Source organism: Halyomorpha halys, unplaced genomic scaffold (genome assembly GCF_000696795.3).
Source record: "Halyomorpha halys isolate HHAL.00 unplaced genomic scaffold, Hhal_1.1 Scaffold1766.1, whole genome shotgun sequence".
Classification (NCBI taxonomy): domain Eukaryota; kingdom Metazoa; phylum Arthropoda; class Insecta; order Hemiptera; family Pentatomidae; genus Halyomorpha; species Halyomorpha halys.
The window spans coordinates 70,439-96,330 of record NW_027109623.1 but is presented as its reverse complement, the minus strand read 5'-3'; the positions used below and the strand labels follow the sequence as shown (position 1 = coordinate 96,330).

General features: G+C 30.9%; 4 protein-coding genes and 1 long non-coding RNA gene across 9 annotated transcripts in view; 1 reads left to right on the top strand and 4 right to left on the bottom strand.

Annotated features, from left to right (window-relative positions):
* Nucleotides 1-215, bottom strand: part of LOC106690592 (transmembrane and coiled-coil domain-containing protein 4) — a 27,183-nt gene extending 26,968 nt beyond the window's left edge. Inside the window, exon 1 of the mRNA XM_024359427.2 lies at nucleotides 1-215. The gene's annotated coding sequence lies outside the window, so the exon portion shown is untranslated.
* The window catches only part of LOC106690596 (uncharacterized), a 26,843-nt gene extending 2,816 nt beyond the window's left edge, over nucleotides 1-24,027 (top strand). Inside the window, exons 1-3 of one of the 3 annotated variants that reach the window (XR_010843549.1) lie at nucleotides 11,463-11,722; nucleotides 12,636-12,788; nucleotides 23,725-24,027. This is a non-coding gene — a long non-coding RNA (uncharacterized lncRNA). Of the gene's footprint in view, nucleotides 1-11,462; nucleotides 11,953-12,635; nucleotides 12,789-23,724 lie in introns of those variants that run through there. The other 2 variants (XR_010843548.1, XR_010843550.1) reach the window with 2 other exon arrangements.
* LOC106690594 (F-box and WD repeat domain-containing 11-B) lies at nucleotides 2,705-20,156 on the bottom strand. Of its 3 annotated transcripts, none has more exons than XM_067047785.1 (7): nucleotides 20,099-20,156; nucleotides 9,450-9,689; nucleotides 9,082-9,274; nucleotides 8,768-9,003; nucleotides 7,033-7,282; nucleotides 5,143-5,467; nucleotides 2,705-2,909 (listed from the first exon to the last, which is right to left on the bottom strand). In XM_067047785.1, exons 2-7 carry the CDS (start codon nucleotides 9,661-9,663, stop codon nucleotides 2,724-2,726), a joined length of 1,404 nt encoding a protein of 467 aa, XP_066903886.1. In that variant the 5' UTR covers nucleotides 9,664-9,689; nucleotides 20,099-20,156; the 3' UTR covers nucleotides 2,705-2,723. The 3 variants fall into 3 exon arrangements, with proteins under 3 accessions (XP_066903886.1, XP_014291565.1, XP_014291563.1); XM_014436079.3 differs by lacking the exon at nucleotides 20,099-20,156 and adding an exon at nucleotides 15,273-15,471; XM_014436077.3 differs by lacking the exon at nucleotides 20,099-20,156 and adding an exon at nucleotides 15,277-15,471.
* Nucleotides 16,477-18,915, bottom strand: LOC106690593 (uncharacterized). The gene has a single exon (XM_014436076.3). It carries the CDS (start codon nucleotides 18,901-18,903, stop codon nucleotides 17,677-17,679), a length of 1,227 nt encoding a protein of 408 aa, XP_014291562.2. The 5' UTR covers nucleotides 18,904-18,915; the 3' UTR covers nucleotides 16,477-17,676.
* A 164-nt stretch (nucleotides 24,028-24,191) lies between the features above and the next one.
* The window catches only part of LOC106690595 (glutamate receptor ionotropic, delta-1), a 5,467-nt gene continuing 3,766 nt past the window's right edge, over nucleotides 24,192-25,892 (bottom strand). The window contains exons 6-7 of the mRNA XM_014436080.3: nucleotides 24,388-24,517; nucleotides 24,192-24,302 (exon numbers count right to left, since the gene is read on the bottom strand). Of these exons, the coding sequence (XP_014291566.3) occupies nucleotides 24,192-24,302; nucleotides 24,388-24,517 (241 nt within the window). The remainder of the gene's footprint in view (nucleotides 24,303-24,387; nucleotides 24,518-25,892) is intronic.

Below are 25,892 nucleotides of genomic sequence, written 5' to 3'. Positions count from 1 at the left end.
AATAATTAAATATGGTCATATCCTGTATAAAACTATGTTACTGGACGGTTCCGTTACTGCACAGATTATAAACTTTCTTCAATATTTAATGTCAATGGTCCACTGAGGATTTAAACAAAAAAAAACTACTAAACTACGAAGTCAAAAACAAAACAAGAAAAGGACTTAACCTCCTCAAGACAATGGGACATACTGACACTATCACTTCCTAATCGTCAATAGCTGGCCAATGATCGATATCATACTCTCGATTTAAAAGCGTATAATCGAAAGGACAATTTCGATATATTACTCGCAGGCTGTTCTTGATTTAAAAAGGATATAAATATCACAATTATGATATAGAATAGATATAGATATAGAATTATGATAAAACAATTAATAATAATACGAGTTATTTTAATGAAATCATAAGGTAAACCGTTCATTAAACAAAGGTATTACGGCAATATATAAACTTTTTTTAGGACTCTGCTTAAAATAAAAATTTAATAAATACCGTAGAACTATACACTCGAAGAATTAAGTTATAATAATAACCATTACCAACGTAGGTACTAAGTATAATCGATTACATATCGATATGTTATCTACTGAACGTAGCAACAGTTGTGCACGACGGATTCATCGGTGGCCGGATAGGTCGTTGCCCCCCACTCCATTCATCTAGGGTGAGAAAATTAGGTAATTCATTTAATTATAGTCGGTTCCTGTGTTGTATAATGATTCTATTCAATTTTACCTGCATGCGTTTCAAATTTAAATAATCATTTATTTTTATGGTAAAAATAATTCAATTCAATAGCTTAAAAAATATAGTCTCACTTTCGAGTTTCCTTCTTCCTAAATTTATTCCAATATACAATTAAAATAAATTGTTTCACTACCGATTTCGTCTATAGTATAAACTAATCAATAATAGGTGTAGTATTATCATTGAACATTTGCCACATTCTATTCATCTTATTATTTAATAAGATACATGAATGAAATAGATAAATATCGAATTCGTCAGATCTTTGTTTACTTTTCAAAACAATTAAGGCGAATAGCAAAATTGGATAACCGTTCCTACATGTGTTCGCTAAATTTCAACGACAGTCGGTTAAATGTCTATTTGGAAACAAGTAGAATGGAAATGAGGTTTCACTTCCTATTGAAGCTTTAATTAACATTTGAATGCCTATAAGAACTGACTTAAGTTTTTTTTTTTTTTTTGAGCGTAGAATACGTTTATTGAAAAAAAATGACAATTTTTAAGGTAAGTTTAATGCATCAATTTGAATTCGGAAGAAAGAATGGTGTCACAGAAATCTGCTTTAGAAATCGCATGTTCTATCCTGTTGAAAGCTGGAAATCAAAAGAGGATTTATTTTGATTAAAAATAATTATATAAGATTTATTTAATTCATTATATAAATAAATGAGCGGGAGCGGGTAGCTCAGTGGTAAGGCACTATGCTACTAACTCTAAGGACGCGGCTTCGAATCCGGCTATGGCAGATTATTATTTTCTCTTTCACTATAGCCGTGAGCCCCATGGGTCGGGAGCCCTCCGTGGTCCACCCAACCTCATGCAGTGGTTACCCTTAAGTGGGTAAAAATCTGGCGGTTGATCGTAATTCTGACCAAATCACCTCTTTGCAAAACTAGTAACAGTTGTTTGGTCAAGTAACAGTGCTTCCTTACAAAGTACTGTATCCCCTGACTCTTCATGGTTTGTAGCAGTACATATTTAATTAATATAAATAAATATTGTCGATATAAAACATGTTAAGTTTTATGAGCAAGAAAGGACATAGGAAAGTGGACAACTGCAAAGGCATTACGCAGACGGAAATTTGTGCCATCAAATCATACTTATAAATCGAGAAATTGCCTTGGTGATTTCCTCTTGGAAGGAAAAGGAATTTAATATCGGAAAACTTTTTTTTTAAAGAAAGAGAACGAAAAATAGGTTTGAGAAAGGGATCTCAAAAAAGCAAAAAACAAGAGATAACAAGAAGGACGATAGTCAAAGGGAATTTAGTATAGATGATAAGATAAGATTTAATCCATGTTGTCACAGCCAAAAACATTAAATATATTATTTATAAAAATAAAATAAAAAATGTAAATTTTTTTTTTAATATTTATTTATTGCTATTTACAACTGTACATTATAATACATTTAGTAAATCTGATCTAAGAATGTAAATATAGAGTGCATATATACCACGTCTATAAACGTAAACTAGTTTACCATGGCGAGAACTCTCACTTTACCTTCTTGTCTTTAATTCATTCGAAATATAATGGATATCATGCTCCTTCGTATGGGCAGTATAATATTATCAAGAAAGACTTTTCAAAACACACAATTGGTAAACAAAAATTTGAAGAATGGATGTACAGCCTAAAGAGTAAAATGATTAAATAAGATTAAAACATACACAAAAGTATACAATAAACTAAGAAATTATAAAGTTAGCAGATAGAACATGCGACGGAGATGGATTATTCAGTAGACGGAGCGTGATATAAATTGAATCATTTTAAAATTAAGAACAAATATCTTCTTTGTATTAGTTTGGAAATACTCATCTTCTCAAGGTGACGTTCAGGTATATTATAAACGTTTAATCAGTGTAATATATGATACAGGTATATATTTATATTAAATATAAGTACCTAAACCGGTATAAAATGTAAAATGATATAAAAATACTCGTGATCAAATTTTATTAAATAAAATAAAAATATCGCAACAATTGAATATTGTTACGAACCCCTCCGGCAATAACTGTACTGGGGTTCAACCAAAGGAGTTCTCTGAAGTCTCCGGACCATTCCAGTCGAGAGTACAATCTGCAAAGTCGTTTCCCTTTCAGAAAATCCCAGGCGTCCAATGAAGCATTCACAAAAAGAACCTTCAACATATCATTGTTATTAGAAAATTATAGATTACTAATAAATCACAAGAAGAATATTATTTATATTAATTGAAAATACAAAATAATGCATGCATGCACCTTGTTGTATCATATCAAATGTTGATTTTTATGGATAAAAATAATAAAGCATGGATAATTTGACTTTATTAATAATTTGCTTGGCTTCATTACATTTCATCAAATGAAGTTTTTCATCAGATGGTGAATTTGTAAATTTATTTGATTTGTTATGATTTCTCCTGTCACTTGCTTATTTAATATCAGAAATGTTTTAGCTAAAATATTAGTCAATTATTTGTAACATTACCAATGTTAAATTTTTTTTGAGCAATAAATCTGTCTAAAATCTGTTATCAGTTTAAAGATGATAGATGGACTACTATATCGCAACTCTAGATAATAAATGGTCAGATAATCTATCAAAGTAACATCAAAAACCACAACATTAAGTTTATGTTACAAGTGGAAGGCTCTGTCCAAATATTCGTATAATCAAAACAGTTAAAATAGATCAAACAGTTGTATAAAAATAATCCAAAATAAAAAAAAAATGACAGAACAAAAAAAGTAAGAATTAATAAGATAAATGATGGAAATAAATGCGTAATGATAACAATGGGAGGTGGTATAATGAGAGCAGGTAAATATATAATTATGTATGTAAGAGTGGAAACGGAAACCAAACCAGGTTTCATATTTGTAACGTTTCGGCCCTAATTCATTGGTCATTCTCAAAGATAATCCAACTCACCCTAGTCACACTACTAAAACCTAACCTAACGTACTGGACCTTTATGCCTAAAATATATAAATTAATAATATACACAAATTCCTATTCAAATAAGAACAATTATGAAATATGCTAAAAATATTTTAGCTTATATAATTTTAACAGTGAAATAATTTTAAATAGGAATTCGTAAATAATATTTAAAAATGACCAACTAAAAAATAGCTGAAAATAAGAGTAAAAAACAAATTAAAAAAAAATTATAATAATTTAACAGGGCTTCCATGTTTTGTATGTATGAAAATATATTGCGGTAGTGCGTCTGGGGTAATGAGAATTGTGTTTCAGAATACCCAATGAATTAGAGCCGAAACGTTACAAATATACATAATGTAACAATTTTATAAAAAGGTTTATGTAGTTTTATAATTAAAAATCGTAGATTTAATGTGGTTTTCCTCAATTATTTTAATTGATATTTATTTATATATAATGTGTAAATTTATGCTATATCCATTTAGTTGGTTATATAAGGAATATTTCGGTATACTAAAGTAAAAGAGATTATCAACCAATAACTTCGTAGAATATGACAGATATCATATCTTCCAAGTTTATTAAACAAGACTGAAGTGTTTTTCCACTCAATTCGAACAAGTACTTTTAAGAATGTTTCCGGAAAAACAACAGGACATATTCTAAAAATATAATACGTAGTTACTAAATTTCCAATTATTGACTGTAACAAACAATTTGTTACAATTACTGATTTTATTATGGAAAATTTTCAAATGGATCATTATTAGTGTCCATCTGCATCTTATTACCTTGCAGGAAGGTGTATAATGGAGAGGGTAAGCTGGCAGAAAAAGTGAAGCCAAAAATGCGGGCCTTATATGATTTTTAGGGGCGGAACATATTAGGGGAAGATATGAGCCAATAACTGGCTGCCTTCTGTTTCATTTTGGATTACAATTGTAGATATCCCTATTTGGTGGACTTTTTTGCTTATTACATTAAGTAATTGACTGTTTCGCCAAAATAGATAGCCTTAAATGAATCTCCAAACGAAAAATGGATAAATAACTCGAAATAAAATAATAAAAAATAAACAATAATGTCGAACAATAGATAACTAGCAGTCGCAATTTCGTAGAGTGAGGGTTGACTTCTCCTCGATTGCTGTTTGCCCTCTAAGCAACTTAAAGTAATATCTATATCCTGCGAAGTTCGAAGATCAACAGCACATAACTTTCAACTTCACTTTCTCTTCGACAGTAAAATAATTTTAACAAGATGAAGAAGAAGGTTGTTTGGACTACGTGCATACCCCAATAGCCCTTAAGAATAATGGTCCAAAGAATTAATAAATACAAGGTATTCTTCTTGGAGAATATCACTTGATTACCTTACAATAGGGCAATGCGCTATAACTAATAGAAATAACCTAATAATGAATGACAACGAATGAATGCTTACTAAAATCGTAGAATGAGCATGTCTCATGAAACCAACTGATGCTCCTACTGAAAACGTCCTCAGTACCATGTCTGTCTTCGGATTCCAAACTGTAATGATGTAGTTCTCGCTGTAGACGACGACGCTGGTAGCCACCGCGCTTACAATAGCCGAAGACAGAACCTTGGACCTGATCAGCCGGTAGGACATGTTCCAGACCCATAACATCGTCATCTTCACGTCGGAGGGGTGAGGGATTGCCAGGATGTACTCGTCGCCGAACACTATCCGCTTGAAACCATTCACCGATATTACTTTGTCTGCTTCGTTTTCTGTCCAGCAGTACCTAAAGCCAATTGTTATATCGTATTATTATCTAATGTTATGGAAGGTCCAAGGCAGTTTGAATTTCAATAGGGGACTATCATACCCTCTCCGTTAGGCGAGAAGCTTCAATCTACAGATAGAACGTTATTGGCACTGAAGTAAGAGTGTTGATACAATACTGTATACCATTATTGTCCATATTTGATATTTAAAGATGTTTAAGTGAATATCTTGAGGTTAAATTCATCCTAGCTTTAGATAGAGTACTTATGACCTATAGCTGAGCACGTTGAAAACTGCTGTCGGTAGATTGAAAGCAATAAATACAATATTTTGGAAAGATACACTGAATTGATCGCAAATGGACCTGTAATTAAACCTTGAGTTTAAAATAGCATGTTGCCGCCCCCGTTCTCAACAGCAACGAGAATTGAAGTACGTAACATGATCAAGGCTTTCTGTGCTCCCACGCGCGGTCGAGGACCTTCATGGTCTGTAGTGCTTAACAGAAAAAAAAAAAGAATTAATAATAGAAAATACGTCTGTCAATTTTTTACAGATCATTTCTGCGCCATTTAAATTACACAATAGCCAATAATAATAGTAGAAGAGCCATATAACATACATCTGCAAATAATTTTGAAAATTAGCTCATGTCACACTTAACACGGAAGCACATTTCTGTTGGTCTTAAAACTCTTACTGACTGGCTAATAAATTTGCTGAAGCGACGAATTGGGACTTTTTTTCGTCTATAAGTCCTAAATAAAGTAGAACTTTGCATTCCAATAGATCATTCTTTCAGTGTTACGCCCGTGATTCCTAAACGGTAGTTCTTAGTGAAAATTTATAATAAAACAAATTAAAGAAAATTAAATTAAGCGTCGAAATAGTACCGTAAGGCAATAATTCGGCGAATTAATATGATGGTTAACTACCCCTCTGTTGTTCACTGGGCTCCAATATCCTGTTTGTTGAAGTCCATCTAGAAACAGAACAGGTGGTTGTACCATACCTTTTGACCGAATTACTTTATGGGACTAATTTGATCTATAATTTAATAGTGTTTAATGAATAGGCTGGAATCACTTGGAACAGCTACATTTACAAACCCAAATAAATTTTGAGTATTGCCAAAATATTTGGGTGGTTATGTTGGTGGATACCTAGTGGACCTTGATTATCTTTTCACCTCAATAAACTTATACATAGAAATTTTCGATGTTTATTTGGGTTATAGCGGTGATAAAGAACCTCATCATTACCCAATTATTATTTTCATTCTAATTAAAATTAAAAGAAATAATTTCTGTTTCATTTTTTATATTAAATTATTTGCTTTTTTGGTACATTAAGATTAGAATGTAAGATACAACATAAATGAATTTCAACAAAGAGATGGAGTTTATTTTATAACAATTCTAATACAACGTTCTGAGTCTAGATTTTAATTTAATGTCTGATTGGTTAATCAGCCAACGATTCAATACACATTTACTTATGTATATGCAATATAAACTACGTCAAATCCTAGATACCCGTGTGTAACAATGGATATCGTTCAATTAATTCTGAATCAAATACCTGTTAATGACAGTGGGACTGTTCCCACTTATTATGTATACATCTCCACAATTCTCAACAATATTTCTTATATTGATGAAGCCAGTGAGGTACGCCTTCGGTGCCCCATCCATCGTCCATATGTCAACGGCAGCCGATCCTCCGACACTAGCAAAGCACAGATTTTTGTGTGCCAAGAATTTTAGCTTCCTTATCGGATAGACATCGTAATTTCTCAAGCATTCTTTATACCAGTGGTCGAATTTTGTTCCTGTGAATCAGTGTATACAATTATCTATATTTTCTGTTCATAACTATACACTATTTGTTACTATTGGTGTAACAGTAAAAAGCTAAGGAAATGTTCCATACTGGTACTACCGATCAATGGTTCATACCTCCGTTTTCACCGATCCCCATGGAAATCCAATTTTGCACGTTACGAATTTTATTTTTTATTATAATGAGCTTTTGTTTGTAATCGACAAAGAAAATTAAATTAAATCCCCCAATCGGTTGGGAAAGTCGTATGAGTGCCCACACTACATTTATTTGTTATTTACTGATATAAGGTTATTAAAATAATAAATAATTTACAGTGTTTTAACATAACGGTTCAATTCTAGTTAGTTTTAGGTATTCGTACGTTACTTAGCCTCACAACTTAACATAGTCATTTGAAATGCCATGCATGGTTCAATTATCTTAATGGGGTGCATACTTCGCATATTTAAATCTATCTAAAAATGAAGACCCAAATTTTTATAAATAATAATTTTCATTCTATAACGAAGACTGTACAATTGGATAAACCGTTTACATTATTATGAATTTAATGGTGAAAAAATTCTATAATAATAAAAATAAAATAAAAAAAAAAATAAAAAAAAAAAAAGATTTTTATTGAAATTAAGTAGAAATTAAATAATATGCAGAAGTACATCAGCTTAGAGAGAGAAACCTTATATTGATTTAAGTATTAAAATGTCAGTTGAAAGGTTAGGAGGTAGAAAATGTCATAGAATGCACTGGAACCAAATTACTGATAACGTTCAAGGATGGGAAGATCCAAACAAAAGCAAACCAATATTTATTCTGTTACGGATCTACCCCGAGCGATACCATACTGGGATTTTGGTTGCTCTCCTCTCACCCGATCTGAAGGGGTTAACTCATTTATATACAATGGCAGACTAAATTTAAAGGGAAATGTTTGTGGATAAAGTTTTAGAATTAAGGGAAATGTTTGTGGATAAAGTTTTAGCTTTATCTTGCACAATGTTTGTCGATAAAGTTTTAGAATTAAGGGAAATGTTTATGGATAAAGTTTTAGCTTTATCTTGTATAATGTTTGTGGATAAAGTTTTAGAATTTAGGGAAATGTTTGTGGATAAAGTTTTAGAATTTAGGGAAATGTTTGTGGATAAAGTTTTAGCTTTATCTTGTATAATGTTTGTGGGTAAAGTTTTAGAATTTAGGGAAATGTTTGTGGATAACATTTTAGAACTTGGGGAAATGTTTGTGGATAACATTTTAGAACTTAGGGAAATGTTTGTGTATAAAGTTTTAGAATTTAGTGAAATGTTTGTGGATAAAGTTTTAGCTGGTTAGATTAAAAAAAATATATTTATGAATACAAAGAGTTTAAAACATATTTGGGTGGGTATGTTTAAACTTTTAAAGTACTCAATTTTGTATTCTATTTTTTTCAGCAACTGGATCTAATAAAAAAACAAAATCATATTAAAGATTTTACCGAGAAGTTTAGCTTGTTGTGTTAGATCCATAATGCCCTCGCCGAGCTCATAGCTCCAGGTTCCAACCAAAGTAAGAGCATCATCTTTCATACTGTAGATTTGGAGCAGTTGTTTCTGTAGTGCCAGAACATGTTGACCGTTTATCCTTATGGCTGTGACGGGGGTCCCCTTCAATAGGCACTGAATGGCTCTGAAATCATTTACTTCCTCTGTCAGTTTCCAAAGGTGGACCGACCTGAAGAAATTATCCGTTACAACTCGATCCTACATTTGCTAAACCGCTTAATACTATGAGGCAATGAGGCACAAGTACCAAACGAAGATACTGCCGTCTTCATGGCCAGAAGTTAGGTACTCCTCGTCGCAGTCCAAGCAGTAGACATGCGGCGTCTTCTTGAATACCGTCCTCTTCCATTGACCGTCCTGCCATCGCTGCATCAGCGCTCTGTTTACTGAGTACACTAGACGCCACAGGCATAGCGACTCCAAGCTCGTCGATTCAGGATCTGAAAAGAATATTCTTCAGGAATTAAAAAAAAAAAAAATGTTTTAGGCATTACAAATGTAGCTCCCATCATTACTTGGCTAGTATTACAGTTATTTTGGGACATGATTATTTCTTATAAAGGATTTGGCCTTAAATACGTCTATAATGCTATACGTTACAACTTCAATACTTACTGTAATTGTACTTATAAAACAAAGCTTCTTTGTATTTTTCCATTGTACTGACAGTGAAAAGTTTGCGACGACAGTGGCGTCGCCAAACCAAATCGCTGTTGACTCGCGACCTCCACATCTTTGAAACCAACGAGCAGCGCAGCAAATCTTCAACGTTAAGCTTGGTCATAATCTTCTCCCTTAGCTCTGTCGGGAATTTCTCAAAGAAGTCCATCCTTCTCTAGAGAATTATTCTCGAATCTAAAACAATTACGATTGGCGATACTTGACTATTCAATACTTAATTAAACTAAAAATTTACTTTACTGAAGATTAATCATTTTTAATTGAACCGATCACCATGTGTATTCTAGTGTTAGAGCTGGAATCGGCTAGTTCGATCCAGTCTCGAAGAAAAAAGCAAATTCATAACGATTTCCATCAGATAAATATCGACCTCGTGATACTCCTCATACCTATCGTGACTAACGATATCAATATATTCTCCTCTAGTGACCCCCTGGGTCCCATAATGAGCCAAAGTATCTATAAATGCTGTAATTTTATAACCATATTTTGTATTTTTTTTTTAATTTATTGCCTTTTTGGAAGAAAAACGTTTTCAATACATATCAATATAGAAATATTTGAAAATAACATCAGAACACAAAACTTTGTTGTTCTAAGATTGAGGAATGTATGCTTTGAAGAGGTAAACGTTCTAGGGTCGCCACCTGCTAACTTAATCAATTTATTCACGTTTACTATAAAATTAAATTAAAAAAATTTTACAGTCGGAAGTGCAAGGCATTAGTTGCTGTGTCGAGTCCACCTCCTAGCATAAATGACTATTCACTTCGGCATAGCGTAGAGAATGAGGAATAGATAAGATCTTTAATTTTCAATTAATTATTGGTGAGATACATAACTCTCCGAATAATTTCTTTAGTAACTTATGCAATTAGCTAGACATTGAAACATGTGCGGTCCTCTCACCGTTTGGGGCAAATTTAAGTCCCTTAGGGAAACTATCTGAAAATTAGGTTCCTACATACTGTAATGCATTATGAAGCAATTTCAATTGGATTTGCCAGTTAAAACCTCTAAACATAAGGATAAGTAAAGAAGAAAACATTCCTAATTATAAGTCCTGACAAATGTTGCCAGGCTCGCCGGCAACTCCGTCCCAAGGCTGTAGCTGCCCTTCTGGGTTCCGCGGACCATCGATTGAGAACCACTGTCCTAGATCAACGGATTATGTCCTTTGATGTCTTAATAAATTATCTCATATTATAAATGTTTATTATATTATTTATAATTATATCATAAATATGATTATCAAATTATATCGCCACATGGCGGTAAGATTTCAAGCTAACAGCTCTGAGAAATTCTGGCCGAAACGTTTGCACGATTAAATAAGTTATTTAAACTTATTTGTGTTATATTTTGACTGCACCCCCCAACCATCTTCTCCTCGTATCTGTCATCCACGGTCAACTATCTCTCATGATTATTTTAAATTATAATTTAAAAAATAATTAAATTATTTTAAATATTATTACTCTCTGTTCGATCTCTCACTTTGTACCTAGATAATGTATTTAGGTCATCGAATAACTCTTTACGGGACTAAAGTATTCAAAGCGATAGTTCTGTTATGGGATACAGAATTCTTTAAATATCCAATAATGTTGTTTCAGACTGCAGAGAAGTAGTTGGCGTGTCTAATCATCTTTATCTCTTCTTTACGAGGCACCCGCACGTTAAATTTTTATAATAGTTTAAAACTATGATGACTTCATGGAGTAATCTTCTGCAAAAGAAAATCATCTCGAGTTGCCGGTGTAGATTCGACTCGTTGTCGGGCTTTTTTACAATAAACCTTCATACATATTAAACCAGTCATACTGTTATTCATATTCAAACTAAAAGCCTGACTCAGAGCCAAGCAAACAATTGTACCCTGTTCGATAAGATAGCAGGATCTCATATCACGTCTAGATGTATCAGTGCTTGTAGTATTATGTAGTACAATTAGTCAGTCTCGGGGCCGGACCTCAATAATTAAACAGGAATGAATTATAAACTTGTTACAATGAAGATCTCTAAAAAAAAATTGTTTATAATGAGAATGTGCAAAAATATTATTGTCAAATAGAGGTTACACTTATCTCGGAAATTTTAGAGGCGATTATCACTTCATATTAGCATAAGCGGAAGGAATTGAAAAGCCTTGTTGTTTCTTTATCTCTAGATAACCACACGGCTAGTCGCCTATGAGCTTCACCAAGGTTTTTCATTATTTATAAAGCATTACAAATTATTCTTTATTCTTCCCATTAATTATTATATAAACACATTGATATGTTTTTATTTCTTGTTTTCGTGGAGTTTGTTTAAATCTAACAGCTAATAATAATATAACATCTTAATAATTTGTCTCCCAACTAGTATGTTACCAATGTGAAATCGCCTTCAGCGGACCCTGTAACTCAACTTATACTGCCATACGGCAAACAAAGTCAGTATGTTATAGGTATATATACTCTGTATTATCATATATTTGTAATTGTAATTATATATCAATTAAGAGGATTTGAAAATAAAAAAAAAATAAATAATTTGTCTAAAAACAAACTTCGCCCTCACCTCCGTTGTTCCTCGGTTCTTTTGACAAATTTATGGTATTAGAATTTCTTGTGAGAAATTTTGCTTTATGTACCAACTTATTTTATATTGAGTATATTTAATTTAATCTTTAAATTTATATATTTTTTGTAAAATCTAATTCCGTAGGTTACTCTTATCTTTTTACGATTTGTATAATCACTCTATTTATTTACTTAATTCTTCTTATTTAACGCAGTTTTATGTTTGGGGTATAACTAAAACTTTTTCAATAAAACCTGCTGACCGAAAAGTTACACATTTTTTTATTTTCTTAAATTGGGAACAATAAATAATCCTGAAGTAAAATTTATTCTTTGGATTTTCCGATTACTGCTTTATTTGTTAATTAGAATAATAAGTACTAATTACTCTTCCAGAATTGTTTATTCATTCAAATAATAATAATGGCTTATCTTAAATACGTGGTTTCTAAATTACACTAAATACTAATGATGATCTATTTTAACTTATCTATTATTTATTTTTAACTTATCTATCTATTCATTGAAGTATTTCTTTTAACTTTTTTCTTAGATTTGTATCTACTGCGATGACTATTATATGTCCTTGGTTTGACTTCACAATGCTGTCTGATGAAAAATTTGTTTAACGGATCGAACATGGATAGCAAATCACTGAAAATGGGAGGTCTGAGGGAGTGAGATAGGAAGAATAGAATTGTTAAAGGTAATGAAATTGCTAAATCGATAAAGAATGAAAAGATGAGTAAAATTAATGAAATAAAGTAAAACAAAATATTTGTAGTTAGTATTGTATTTATTTGTAGCATTAGGATTTGTAGACTAGTATTGATTGTAGTATTGAAAGAGACAAAGAAGAGAAACAAAAAATTATTGTTATAACATGCGAATATATATATATTGGGTAGGTGTCCAATCATGGATTGATTGGTATGCTGTGTAATGTAGCAACCTAATCTGATTCGGCAGCATGGCTGAATATAGTATTTCTCTCTCCCACATTTTCAGAAACACCAAGTAATGGATTGCACAGCTAAATTCCATAGTTTTAAATAAAAATTTCTATTATTTTACAATTTCGTATTTATTAATGAAAATTCTTTAGTTTAAAATAAAAAATTGACATTTGTCTTATTATCAAAAAGGCTTTTTAACGCTGCATCTGACCACGAGAATTGATAAGATTTGAATAAAAAGAAATAAAGATAAATTAACGTTTTTACTTTAATATTAATACCCTCGCAAGGCTTCAATAAAAAAATAAAATAAAAAAACCGACAGTAATATCATCTACGTTGTTCGTACCAAATAAAACAAACAATGCAAAATTACCTTGAGTCCCGTTGGGTTTTTCATGAATTATTGTTAAAAAATGAATTCTATTTTGCCTCAATGAAACATTTTTTTTTTTTAATTCTGAGCACTCTTCATGAATTTCCATCAACCGCTAAATCCCAAAAGTTTCATCCAGGTTTGGCAGTTTAGGGTCTTTTAGAGTAGGGGACAAAAACAATTTTTTACAGGGCTCTTTAGGTCTTATTGTAAGAGGACTCTATATAACTAACTTCAAGTTCATTGGAAAAATTGTCTTTAAGCGACTGTTTTCGGTAATTGATGAAATAAAAAATGAACTGGAGCACTAAAATAAACACGAAACCGTTTTAACGATACAGAGTGGTTGTTTATAACTGCTAAGTTACTAACTTAACAAAGATTAGAAATCCTTCTCAGGACAATCATACAATTTCACACACACACATATATTTCAAAAATAATTTTCTTAGATAATTATTAATACAAGTTGAGGTGTACAGAATTCTAATAAAATGTACAGAATACAAATTAAGATTATATTCTTCAAATATAATATTAGGAAATAAAAGTATTCATATATTTTATTTAAGTTGCAAAAGAATTCTAAAAAGAAATTATCACAAAAGATAACATAAAAATCGGGCTATTAACAAAAAATAAAAGATGATCAAATTTTGAGTTTACGTTACTACAATACCACAAACACATAATTAACACTAATAATTAATATATACAACATAAAACGGGAGAAGGAGTATAATTCAGGGGGTACGCTGACAGGAAAAGTAAAGCCGGACTTATGTGCCTTCCAGGGGTGTGGCAGTGGAATTGGGGAAGAGAACTATCCAATCACTAGCTAGTTTACATTACAATAACGGACATTCCTGTAAACCTCAACGTAGGATTATGCCATTCTTCTAGTATGATTACATAGTTCTGAAAACTATGTATAATTACTAGTCAAAATTGATGAGTGCCAAGTATAGGGGGAATAAAAAATGGCAGCTGTTTCAATACGTTAAAAAAAAAATTAAATTATTTAAAATAAATTAATACTCTCTGTTCGATCTCTCACTTTGTATCTAGTTAATGTATTTAGTCATCGAATAATACACTGTTTCAATACGTTAAAAAAAAAATTAATTTTTAATTCGGAGCTCTATATCCTTAAAACCCTCGACAACTCTACAAAACCTTAGAGAACGTCAGTTAAAGTAGAGTAAATTTACTAAAATATGAGCCCTAATAGAGCAATTTAAGTTAAATAGTTTTCGAGATATAGCTTTTTAAAAAGCAACATATCATAAAAATGTTGTATGGGACCTTACTGAAAGACTTTAGTTATTTACAGTAAAGAAAAAAGTTATCAATATATATACAAAGTAAAATAGATATAGTAAATAATCTGTATCGATGGGAATATTTAGAAAGTAAAACTATTTTATATGGAGACGACTGGATGTTGGAAAAACTGTTAAATTATGACCGTGCAATTGATCAAGGTAAATGGTATTGTCTGCAAGGTCTCTAACAAGGTTTTCCTTTATATCGCAAATCGTTTCCCCCCACTCTTAAACAACGAAAATAGATTTGATAGATAAAATATAAAGAAGCAAAGTTTTAACAAATGTTTAACTAAAAAACCTAGTTAACAACTTTAACTTATGATGAGAGATTAGAATAATACCTGCACTCTTTTACATAAAAAAATAAATAAACCAGTGTTTACATATGAAAATCTCAATTGCTCTTATTTTAATGTGGATAAAAATTGAATCCACATTTCAACATAACCTAAAATTTATCTTTACAGAACTTTACTGTTAAATTATAACTTTTCTAAGAATATTTAACTTGAAATGTAAAAATTCACAACCTACTTGTTTGTAGAATCCGCAACCTATAAACAATTATCAGTTTATCCAAGAAAGTAATAATAAGCTGTGAATGAACTTTTAATAAGTCTGTAAAATTACATTTTCATGATTAGATAGTTGCAGTGTTATCTTAATATTAGTTCAACCATATTCATTTTTGTAAACAGTATAAACATTTTACCTTAATTACATTATTAAAAATAAAAGAAATAAACGTAATAGATGAATCATCATTTCATTATATTTAAAACCTAAGCCAAACAAATATAGTAAATTGATTTTGGTACATATGTATAAATTAAAATTATACCTAATCGATAAGGCTATTGAATAATCGATGATAGGTAATGAAAACCTCTCAATTGTGTGGTGTACAAACTATATGGCGAACCAATAAAAGGGGGCGGAGAAACTTTCAGCAAAATATCATTTTCGAACACATATTCTTGGCTGAAAGATATCAAAGCATTAAGTCTTGCATTCGAATTCTACAAACGCGAGACAAATGCAAATGTTTCTGGCTAATAATAAAAGAAATGAAGTTGAACTTATTTAACGACACTAAATTCCTTGTAAAACTTCAGCTGTCAGTGTGGGCTACTCGGAACATCATTTAAAGGAGAGTATATCTGCTAAAATATTGATGTTTCGTTATGCAATGTTGCTTTTTAAAAAACCATCGGCATCTACTGAATACAAACAGCTCTACTCTGACTCATATTTTAGAAAATTTACTCTACTTTAAATGATGCTCTGTTAGGTTTTATAGTTCTGTAGGTAATTTTGAAGATAAGGAGCTCCGAATCAAAAATCAATTTTTTTTTAGTGTTTTGAAACAGAAGCCATTTTTTATCCCCCCTAACAATACTAGGCAAACTCATCATTTTTTACTAGTAACAACTGTACATAGTTTTCATTAAAGTAATAAAAAATTGGGTTGAAATGATTGACTTTTTTTTTTTCAACCGGACCCTTGTACTATTTTGACAGTAACAGTTGTTTCAATGTCCAACGATTCATTTTATAAGAAAATCACGATTCAAAAAACCTCCAACATTCAGAATAATAAGTGGCTAAGAAAGTTTTTTATGAATGGATTAGATTGAATATCTTAAAACTAAATTTTAAAAAAATAATTAACAATAATTTGTTTATGATATTCCATCAGAAAATAATTAAGAATAAAATTAAAATAACGTTTATTGACAACAATTACAAAATAAATATATTATAAAAAATAAATACAATCAAATTAATATTAGAATTAGGTGTATTTATTACGAACCCAAAATTATAGATTAGTCTTTCTTCACAGAAACTTCAAATCCTAACTTAAAACTAAACATTTAAATTAATAAGAATAAAGGTTTAGCCAACCCAAAGGTTTGATGTCGATACCACCATTCGTTCTCTACATACATCCATCCAAACCCAAATCCACCTGATCATTCTTCAAGCAATCCTCTGACCTACGTTTCGGTCTAACTTTCGGACTTTATATCGGACAATATTTAATAACATTTAGGGATAAACGTCCGTCTTAATCGCTGCAATAGCATAACTTGTATTATATGTTATATTTACAGTAATCAGTTAATAAAAGAAATTGGGATAAACAATAAATTTTTTAAATAAATTTAAATTTATCTTTTATTTGTAATAATTATTAGTCCCAAAAATAAATATTGGTTATTTTGTAAATTTATTGAAGTAATTATTAATAAGAAATTATCCACTAATAAAAGAAACAGCCAACGATAGCAAATCTTTTAAATGTAACATCCATAAAAGAACAAAACATATTTTTACGAGCGTTTACCGTTTACTGTTAACGAAGTGTTTAATAATATTTTAGGGATTCACACTCCATCTGTTACTAAGCCCTACGACAATGGTTCCCAAACTTTTTATGCTGGAATGCACTGCGTATTTGCTATTTTAATTTTAATTTTTTCCTTTTTATTTTTGTTATGATTTGAGGAATTGGCATTCGCTTTTGGCACTCTAGGAAAACGGCTGCTCTACAACCTTACCTTTCCATCCTATACACCGCAATGCTATAGCCTGAATTACCGGGGGCAGTTCCGTCAGTTCAGTGTTGAGAGGCCTTCTAAATTCTCCCGTTAAAGTTAAAATAACAAAACTAAACCAAGTTCTAAAATAAAAAGCAAAATTAATTCTAAAATAACAATAATATAAATATTTTTTAATTTCAAATATGATTTCACTTACATCTATTGAGAATACAGGCTATGGTAATAAAAGAAATTTTCCTGAAACGATAAATTGAAGAAACTTGCTTATCAACCTAACCTATATTTTCAACTCTTTAAAAATTGATAAATGCTATGAAATGCAGGCCGCTTTTTAATACAATTTGGATTATAATTTCATTATAGAAAATCAACAAAATGCAACCATATCAAGGAAATTCAAATCCGCTTTCATCAGAAGCATTGTATCATCGGAAAAAACCAGTCCCCTGTAATCACCCGACTTGATGTATTGAGGATGAAGGCGATATAATTTACACCCTTGCAGCCAGTCACAGAGCCAACACGACCCGTGGGTAAAAACCAATATGAACCTAAAAGGGCAGGGATGAAGAAAGACCACTACATCTTCTAAGGAAAATGTTCTTATAACGAAGTCGTTATTCGGTTCCCAGACATATATGGTAGTCCTTTCGCTGAAGATGACCAAGTCGTGGAGAGTGGTAACTGTTTTAAAGGAAACATAACCCGTGCTGCGTGAAGCTATTTCTTTCCCGGTTTCCTTTTCCCAAACTTTGATTACCCCAGGTGAGGTGAGCCCTGGGCCAGAAATTGCTATTCCAATCAAATAGTGGTTTACTAATAACTTTTGAGTTTTACAATGAGGGGTGGTTATTTCATAAATAAATTTGTTTTTCTTTATGTCATAAGCAGTTATATGACGTACGTTTCGGGAGGCATAAATAATATATAACATATCATCAAATAGGATTAAATCTCTTAATTTGCAAGAATTGTTTGGAATGTGTATTGTGTTTACCCTTTTACCATCAACTAATGACCAGACATAAACCATTTGGTAATCCCTAACTCCGACGTATATCAACGGTTCGGAAAGATGAAAAATTACAGTAGTCGCCAATAATTCTTTCGAGAGTCTATCACTGTCAATTTCGGAACAATACCAGGAGACAAAACTATCCAAGGTGTCGCTGAACCGTTGAAGGATTTCGATATGAATAAATCCCATTTCGAAAGATTTGGCATCAACTAGCCTGAAGGAGCCTTCATCTGCTATATAGATCTGTAGGAGCATACTCTGCAACAAGACGACGTGCCTCCCTGATATAGCCAAACCCAACACCCTGTATCCTTTGAGAAGACATGAGAGGCTGGCAACGAAGTACGGGACACGATAGACGTCCAGTACGGACACGACTCCATTGGCGTGCCCGACCGCTAGCCTCTGCCCGTCGCAGGCCAGGATGGTGATCTGCGAGTCCTCCGGGCTTAGTCTGTAGTCCATGGATTCCCTCTTCTCCCAGGAGATTGGGATTTGGTTTCGCAGCTGATAATTCAGGGCCCATTTGTTCAAAGCCCAAAGTGGTTCTGTGTTTGCTGAAACACAAATTAACATTTATAAGAAACCTAATCAACTTAAAATATCTTTATAAAACAAGGACAAGTAAACTCGGAAATAGTTATGAGTTGTAAACAAATAAATTTCCGAACATTAAGTACTAATCTAAATTATGAAATAAATTTATGAAAACAACGCAATATTGAATCCTCGAATTTAATATCCGTGTTTCGCAAAAATAGTATCAGAACCCTTCACTTTACATGTAAATATTTAAATTTATTACATGGCGTATTAAGAATACGTAATATCATATCATGCAACAAAATATTTAATATTGTATTGTGTAATTCGCATTATACTACTTTTAACTTGCTATCATTCGTTTCAATTTTTTTCCCCTTCTTCTATGTCCTATGGGTGTATAGGGTTTGTTGTATGGGGGTTAGATAACACGCATGGGTGGAGTCTTACTGAATTTTAAATGCATTATAAGAGAGGAATGAGGAAAGGGATATAATAAGACTGAAAATTGTTATAATACATAGTTCATTATATACAAAGCACTGACTTTTATCACTGAATGATTTACATTCACAAAAATTAGAAAAAGAAAAAAAATACATTATTACAGCAGAATGTTTGAATTCAAATGTTACATAAATCAATTCATTTCAATTTCAATTGTAAATATCACAGAATATAAGCAACCACAGTGGTTAAATTTTGAAAGTTTGGCGATTTTCCATGTTTAAGATAGATTATCAAAGTTTGATATCGGTCCATCATGCGAAAATGGTTGAGCTTGGTAAAATGATGAGATTAGATTGTCAGTTATATCACAAGTTAAGAATCATAGGGGCATAAATTCGAAATACTTCATAAGGAGAAAATGTTTCAAACTTTTACAAAACTATTATTACCAAATCAAATTTCAACAACATACGTCGTTTTGTTTTTTCAATAATTTGTATTTATTTTATTTGTTTAGATTGTGTACTAAAGATTACAGAATGTTCGTTCAAAACTGACTTTCATCACTCTCACACTTGAAGAAACGTCAATTTAGTTTGCTTTCTAATGGCATGTGTCGCATTCAACACATTAGCAGCTGAAATGAACTTTTTTCACTTGAACTCAAACGAGGGTCTTACTCGAAAAAAAAAATCGATGTTTAGTCATAATTTTCTCAATTATGATTCTCAACAGGGGATATAAGGAATACTTAAATTGAAATCAAGTAATTACTAACCTTCTGTAACTACGTTCTTCGGATAATGAGTCCTGTTCTGGTCAACATAAACTGTGTCGTTCCAATCCCTTCTCACACATAACTTCCGCCAAAGTACAACGCAATCCACGAGGCTCCTCCACGTCCTGGAAACGGTGGAGCAAGACAACAAATCTTCGGGCGAAAGGAGCTCCAGGATCTTCTGGGCTATTTCTGCCGGCAGCTCGCCGAGAATATCCATCCAAGAAAAAAGGTTACAAGCTGTTCTGGCTGACAGGTGACAGAAACTACTGAACTTGACAGAGCACCACAGAGCTATAATTAATTAGTTGGCTTCTGATCAAACTATTGATTCACTAGCACGGGCATCGTCGATATATATAAATAAACATCAACCTCATATATAGGTTTATTGATTAACAAAACCAAAGAAGCAAGACTTGCAAAATTGATGGAGATTTTGTATGAAAATGGAACAGCCTAGAATTTGTTCAACAGGAAATTGGTTTTGAAGGAATCTAAGACTTTTCAATTTTACTTTTTATCAGGGGTGTTCTTTGGTCTCTATCTTGGATAGCTTAGTGTTATAATTTTAAAAATTCCCCAATATAAAACCAACAACCCAAGGCAACAACAAATCAAGACCTATAGTGAATAGTTTTAGAGTCAAGCACTCATTAATGTAGTTGACAATTAGGCATCTACCCAGAGCGCCAGTTTTTGAGAGGTGGGAGAATTAGAGATGTAAAAAAAAAGACAAATAAATTTAAGGGTGGGTAAAATAATATTTTCAACACAAATATTTTTTATTTTCAAAAGTACATTTTAAATCATTCAATTTAAAATACAACAGAAAGATGTTTAATTTCGCTGTGCATCATCATAGAATACTGCCATGAACAAAAATCATGTTAATATTTATGTTAACTGTTGCAGTGCTTAAAAATGTTAGGACTTAAACCAAGTACTGTGGAAATAACAGTACAGAGTATATTATAATTCGAGTTTCAAGGCAAGGGTGTATACTAGCTGTATCAAATTGTAACAAACATTTATTAAATGAGAAAAAACAAACAGCTGTTATCTTTAAAAAACATCAGCCCTATGTATGGTTTTAAAACAGATGATATATGATTATTTGTTTGTTGTTGGCTGTTACAACTTCATCAAAAAAAGGGTTCATAAAATTCTACTCCCAGTTACAGATAAGTGAGTTAAAGGAGTAGTAACATACAACTTGGGAAATGCAACCTCATCCCGAAGACTGAACCTCATCCTCATGCTGCCGCAGGATATCCTGTTATAAATCTATTTCTATTATTGTCATTACTACTATTTTATTGATTTAAAAATTCTTCAATATTTATTGCGTTGTAAATAGTTAGAAGTATCTTTTACACAAGACTATACTTTCACACCCCCTCATAATCAATTGTTAAACCAAAAAAAAAATCTAGCTGTTATATTAACCATGAGGCCCAGCAGGCCGATTTGGTATTGAATAAAAATATTGTTGCCTGTTGATTAATGTCAGGAAAAGATTGTCGGTAGTGGGAAAAGGGAATGGAAGAGTGTAGTCAGGAGTTAAGAAAAAAAAAATGAGACTTATTTTATATTAGCTGACATTTCAGCCCTGTTTTCAGGGGAATTGTAGCTGAAATACCACTCATTCATTTAATTATTGCCCTAATAAATATTATTGATTTTACCAGTTTGCTGTATTTTCAGTAAGAGTCACCCATCCTGAAGTGTTGAGGCAATTAAATAAGTATAACTTATTAGTGTTCTTCACTCCTGACCTCCCCCTCCCTTCCTTCCCTCTCAACCTTTTTTTTTTCCTAGCCCCTATAGAAAAATTTTTATTGTTGAAATTTTTATATATACATATTTACAAAATTGTTCTTTTACTGGAGCATTGCTCCATTCTAAAGACAGGTTGAGATTTATAATTCTTTGAGTGTATATAATGTTTAAGTAGACGAGGTGCTGGGGCTCCCTCTCAACCATCTTGTTCTCAGATAATATATAATATACCGAGTTAAGTTGAGTTTACATCTCTGTTTCAATCTGACAGCCCTGCAAAGTGGGGTGAAACTTGGGTTAACAATAAGTAGTTTTCTTTTACTATTTCGATATCTGTATTGACCGCCATCCGGACTATCTTCCTACAATCTATTTTAAGTTTTATTTAGATGCTAGAGAGTAATTGATTTTTTGTAATAACAGATTGTGTATTTTCTCAATAACATTTTTCAAATTATTCAAAACATTAAGAATCATAGAGTGCCTTATATTTATTATTGCTTTTTTATTACATATTCTCAGGTACCAATAAATTGGCAAAGTGAACTTAGAAAAATATATAGAAGATATTTGTGTCTTGGTTTCTAAAAGCACTAAAGTCAAAATGTATTGGAGTTAAATAAATCACAATTTTCTTATTTTATTAGTATTTTCCCCTCTACCCCAAAGGATCATTGGTGTCAATCCAAAAGCACTATATAATACTAATAAAAAACAGTACTGGATATTATTAATAAGTTGGTGGAAGCAACAAAAGAAAAATCAAGTGTCAATTAATCATAATGATGAGTTAATTGTTGACTATGGAACATTGGCACTAGTAAATAAGCTTTAAGATATTTTTGTTCTTCACTGACCGCACCCTGACCATCTTCTCATATCAATTAACTATGTAAAACCTTGAAATGTATGATTCAAAAATTTTCCTGAACAAATATGGCAAGTTGGCACTGTGACTCATCAATTTAAAAGTGGCACAATTGCTTATCACCTGCTTTCTGGGATTTCACAATTTTTATTTTGTTTTTATCAGAGGTATTTTTAGATATCTGGCTTGTCCAGTACTCTGTCATCTTAGCTCTGAGATATTAATTTTTTTTTTTTTATTACCTGAAATAAATAAATAATGAATAACTGGAAATCTAATTATAAATATTTTCAGTACCATAATAAAAGTGTTTTAAAAGAAAAGGATAAAAAAAATTATTTGTTTATTCTAATCAATTAATAATATCAGTTAAACAGTATTTATTTAATTTAAAATATTAATTTATAACACAAAGTATTTCAGCATGTTCATAATTTAAATTTAAATGGAGGTATCTGCATGAAGACTTCTGATACATTAAGATATGATCTTAGTATTATATTTAAGCATTAAGACATGGTTAATTTATGGAGAACAAAATGCAATTAAATATTTATTAACAATTACCAGAGGTTGATAGATCCATTTGAATGATCTTGTATCAATATTTTTCTATAAGGACACAATAGAGTGGATAGGTTATATAAAACTTATTATTATTATCATCTATATTATGATATTTACTTTGTATTTTACTATTTAATTTACTAATAACAAAAGAAATTAAATAAGATAATTAATTCATTAATATCTCATCCAAATGAAAAAAAAAAGTTTTATAGAGATGAATGGGAATAAAATGAAAAAAATAAATATACTATCAATAAATAATGTGAAATTATTTTAACAGACTTTTATAATTTTAATTTTATTTATAATAATCATAAAAATTATATTAATTTTTTTTTTTTACTCATAAGGTATCGAGTGACCAGATGAACTTAATATTTAATTATTGTCCTCTTTTTATTCACAGACGCTTCCATAGAACAGAGAAAATATCCTTCCCCCTGGATGTTTGTTAGGCAGAAGTTTTACTATACTTAGTTTAAAGATTTTTAATTGATAAAGAAACCAAAGATTTATAAGAACTTTATTGGAAAGTAAGTAAAATCATTTGAAATTTTATCATGTAAGAGATCATCCAAATCACAACAGATATAAGTGTGAGAAGTTACAAAATTTTTTTGTGAGGGAGTCGTAGAGGATTTGAGTAAAGACATAGATAAGGTTTTGATCATTCTAATTTATTATTATATAGATGTATTGTGTATAATGCAGAATTTTCATAAAGCAAATGTTGAAAAATATGGATTTTGATATTTTATTAATTATAAAAAAAAAAAATGCAGAAATAGAGTCAAAGAAACTACATGTCTATACCTTAATCTAGAAGCGAATGCAACACAAACAAAAAAGGCTAATGACTAAGAATGTTTGCGATCACACTCTGTTATTCAATCCTCTTCTTTCAATAAACTTAGCATAAAATAATTCTATAATGAATGCAATAAAGCCAAGGGTTTCACCACAAAGTAAAATTATAAAAGCTCCCTAAATGAAAAAAAAAAAATATAAATCTTATTTATTCCTGATTTGAATTTATTTTTTGGTGTAAATTAAACACTGTAGTAAGTACCTGAAGTGAAGTAATGGTCAGAGGCCTTGGCTGTTCGGAATTTGAAATAATATCAACACCTCCATAAAGATGAGAGATATCATTCACTGCTTTGTTTATAATACCACTTGACTTTAATCTATCGATTACTCTAAAACAAGGAATGAAAAGATGATTTGTAAAACAAAAACTAGTATTTTTTATAATAATCAAGTGCCTTTAGATCGTCAAGAATTTTGCAGATGCTTTCAGAAAATTGTTCAATAAGAAAGCTCAGAATCAGATTCAATAAGATCTGAAATTATTTATTTTTGTAAATATGGATGGTTAAAAGACATTCTTTTGATAAGAAGAATCTAGGAGTAGTTGAGGTACTGATATACATAAAATTGATGATAAATAAAACAATCTTATGTTTAATCACTCAATTATTAATATTAACTCACTAAGTTTTGGCTATTGATGTAGCCATTTTAAAGATTCCATTAATGTAAATAATAAAATAACGTTTAAAGATTTTTCAAACTATCAAAATTAATAAATATTTTAAGATATTCTAATTATCAATTTCAAAAACTATTTTATTTTCTTCACTCATGATTATTTAAATTGAGTAACTTCAAGCAAAACATTTATTAATATTATTATTTAGGCTATTTTGTAATGGAATTCAAAATGATAATTTACATCTTAGCAGGAATGACGGAAGTGGCTCATTGACACTCAAATCTAATTTGAGCCTCATTTATACACTTAACTACTGATGTAACTTTTTATGGTTTTCAATGTTAAATTTTGTTTTGTTTTTTCAATACTTTATTTATTTTTTAAATGAATATCTCTAAAAATAATGAATGATAGAGTTAAATAAGCTAAAATGTTCGATGCTGATACTTTGAACTATTATAACTTCCTCCATTGAACCCCACTAAAGCCCAAATCAGCAAGATCAAATTCTTCCATCTATTGTACATTTGTCTACACTTCAAAAGTTTACTTTCCAAATCAGCGTTGACTAGCTTCTTAGTAATTCATTCATAATCCAGCTTCTTCAACTTTACATGCTTATTCCAACCACTTTGACATTATTATTTCATTAATAAATTCAAATCCATATTATTTGACAATGAATTATTTAAAAGACCTACTTATCTGTTTATGTATACCTTTAGGTATATCTTATAAATTTGTTTCTACTACTTCTCAACGTGAGATAGTATTACCCCTGACATTACCATTTTTTGTTTTATTTAAACCTCTGTAAAATATTTTCTGGATAAAATCTTTAGCATGGAATTTCCTAGGAATGTTTGATAAATATGGGATAAAGATTATTCTTGCATTTTTACTTCCTTAGAGGTATTTCTGTTAATGGTTGAGTCATGACAATAATCTGCTGACTAAATAGATATTATATATTATATTTACTGTTTGTCTCATCACAAAATGTACACCTCTTAAGATAACACTAATTTTCACTGTGAATAGATGTGTATTCTGTTAATTGTACATTACTATTATTCTGA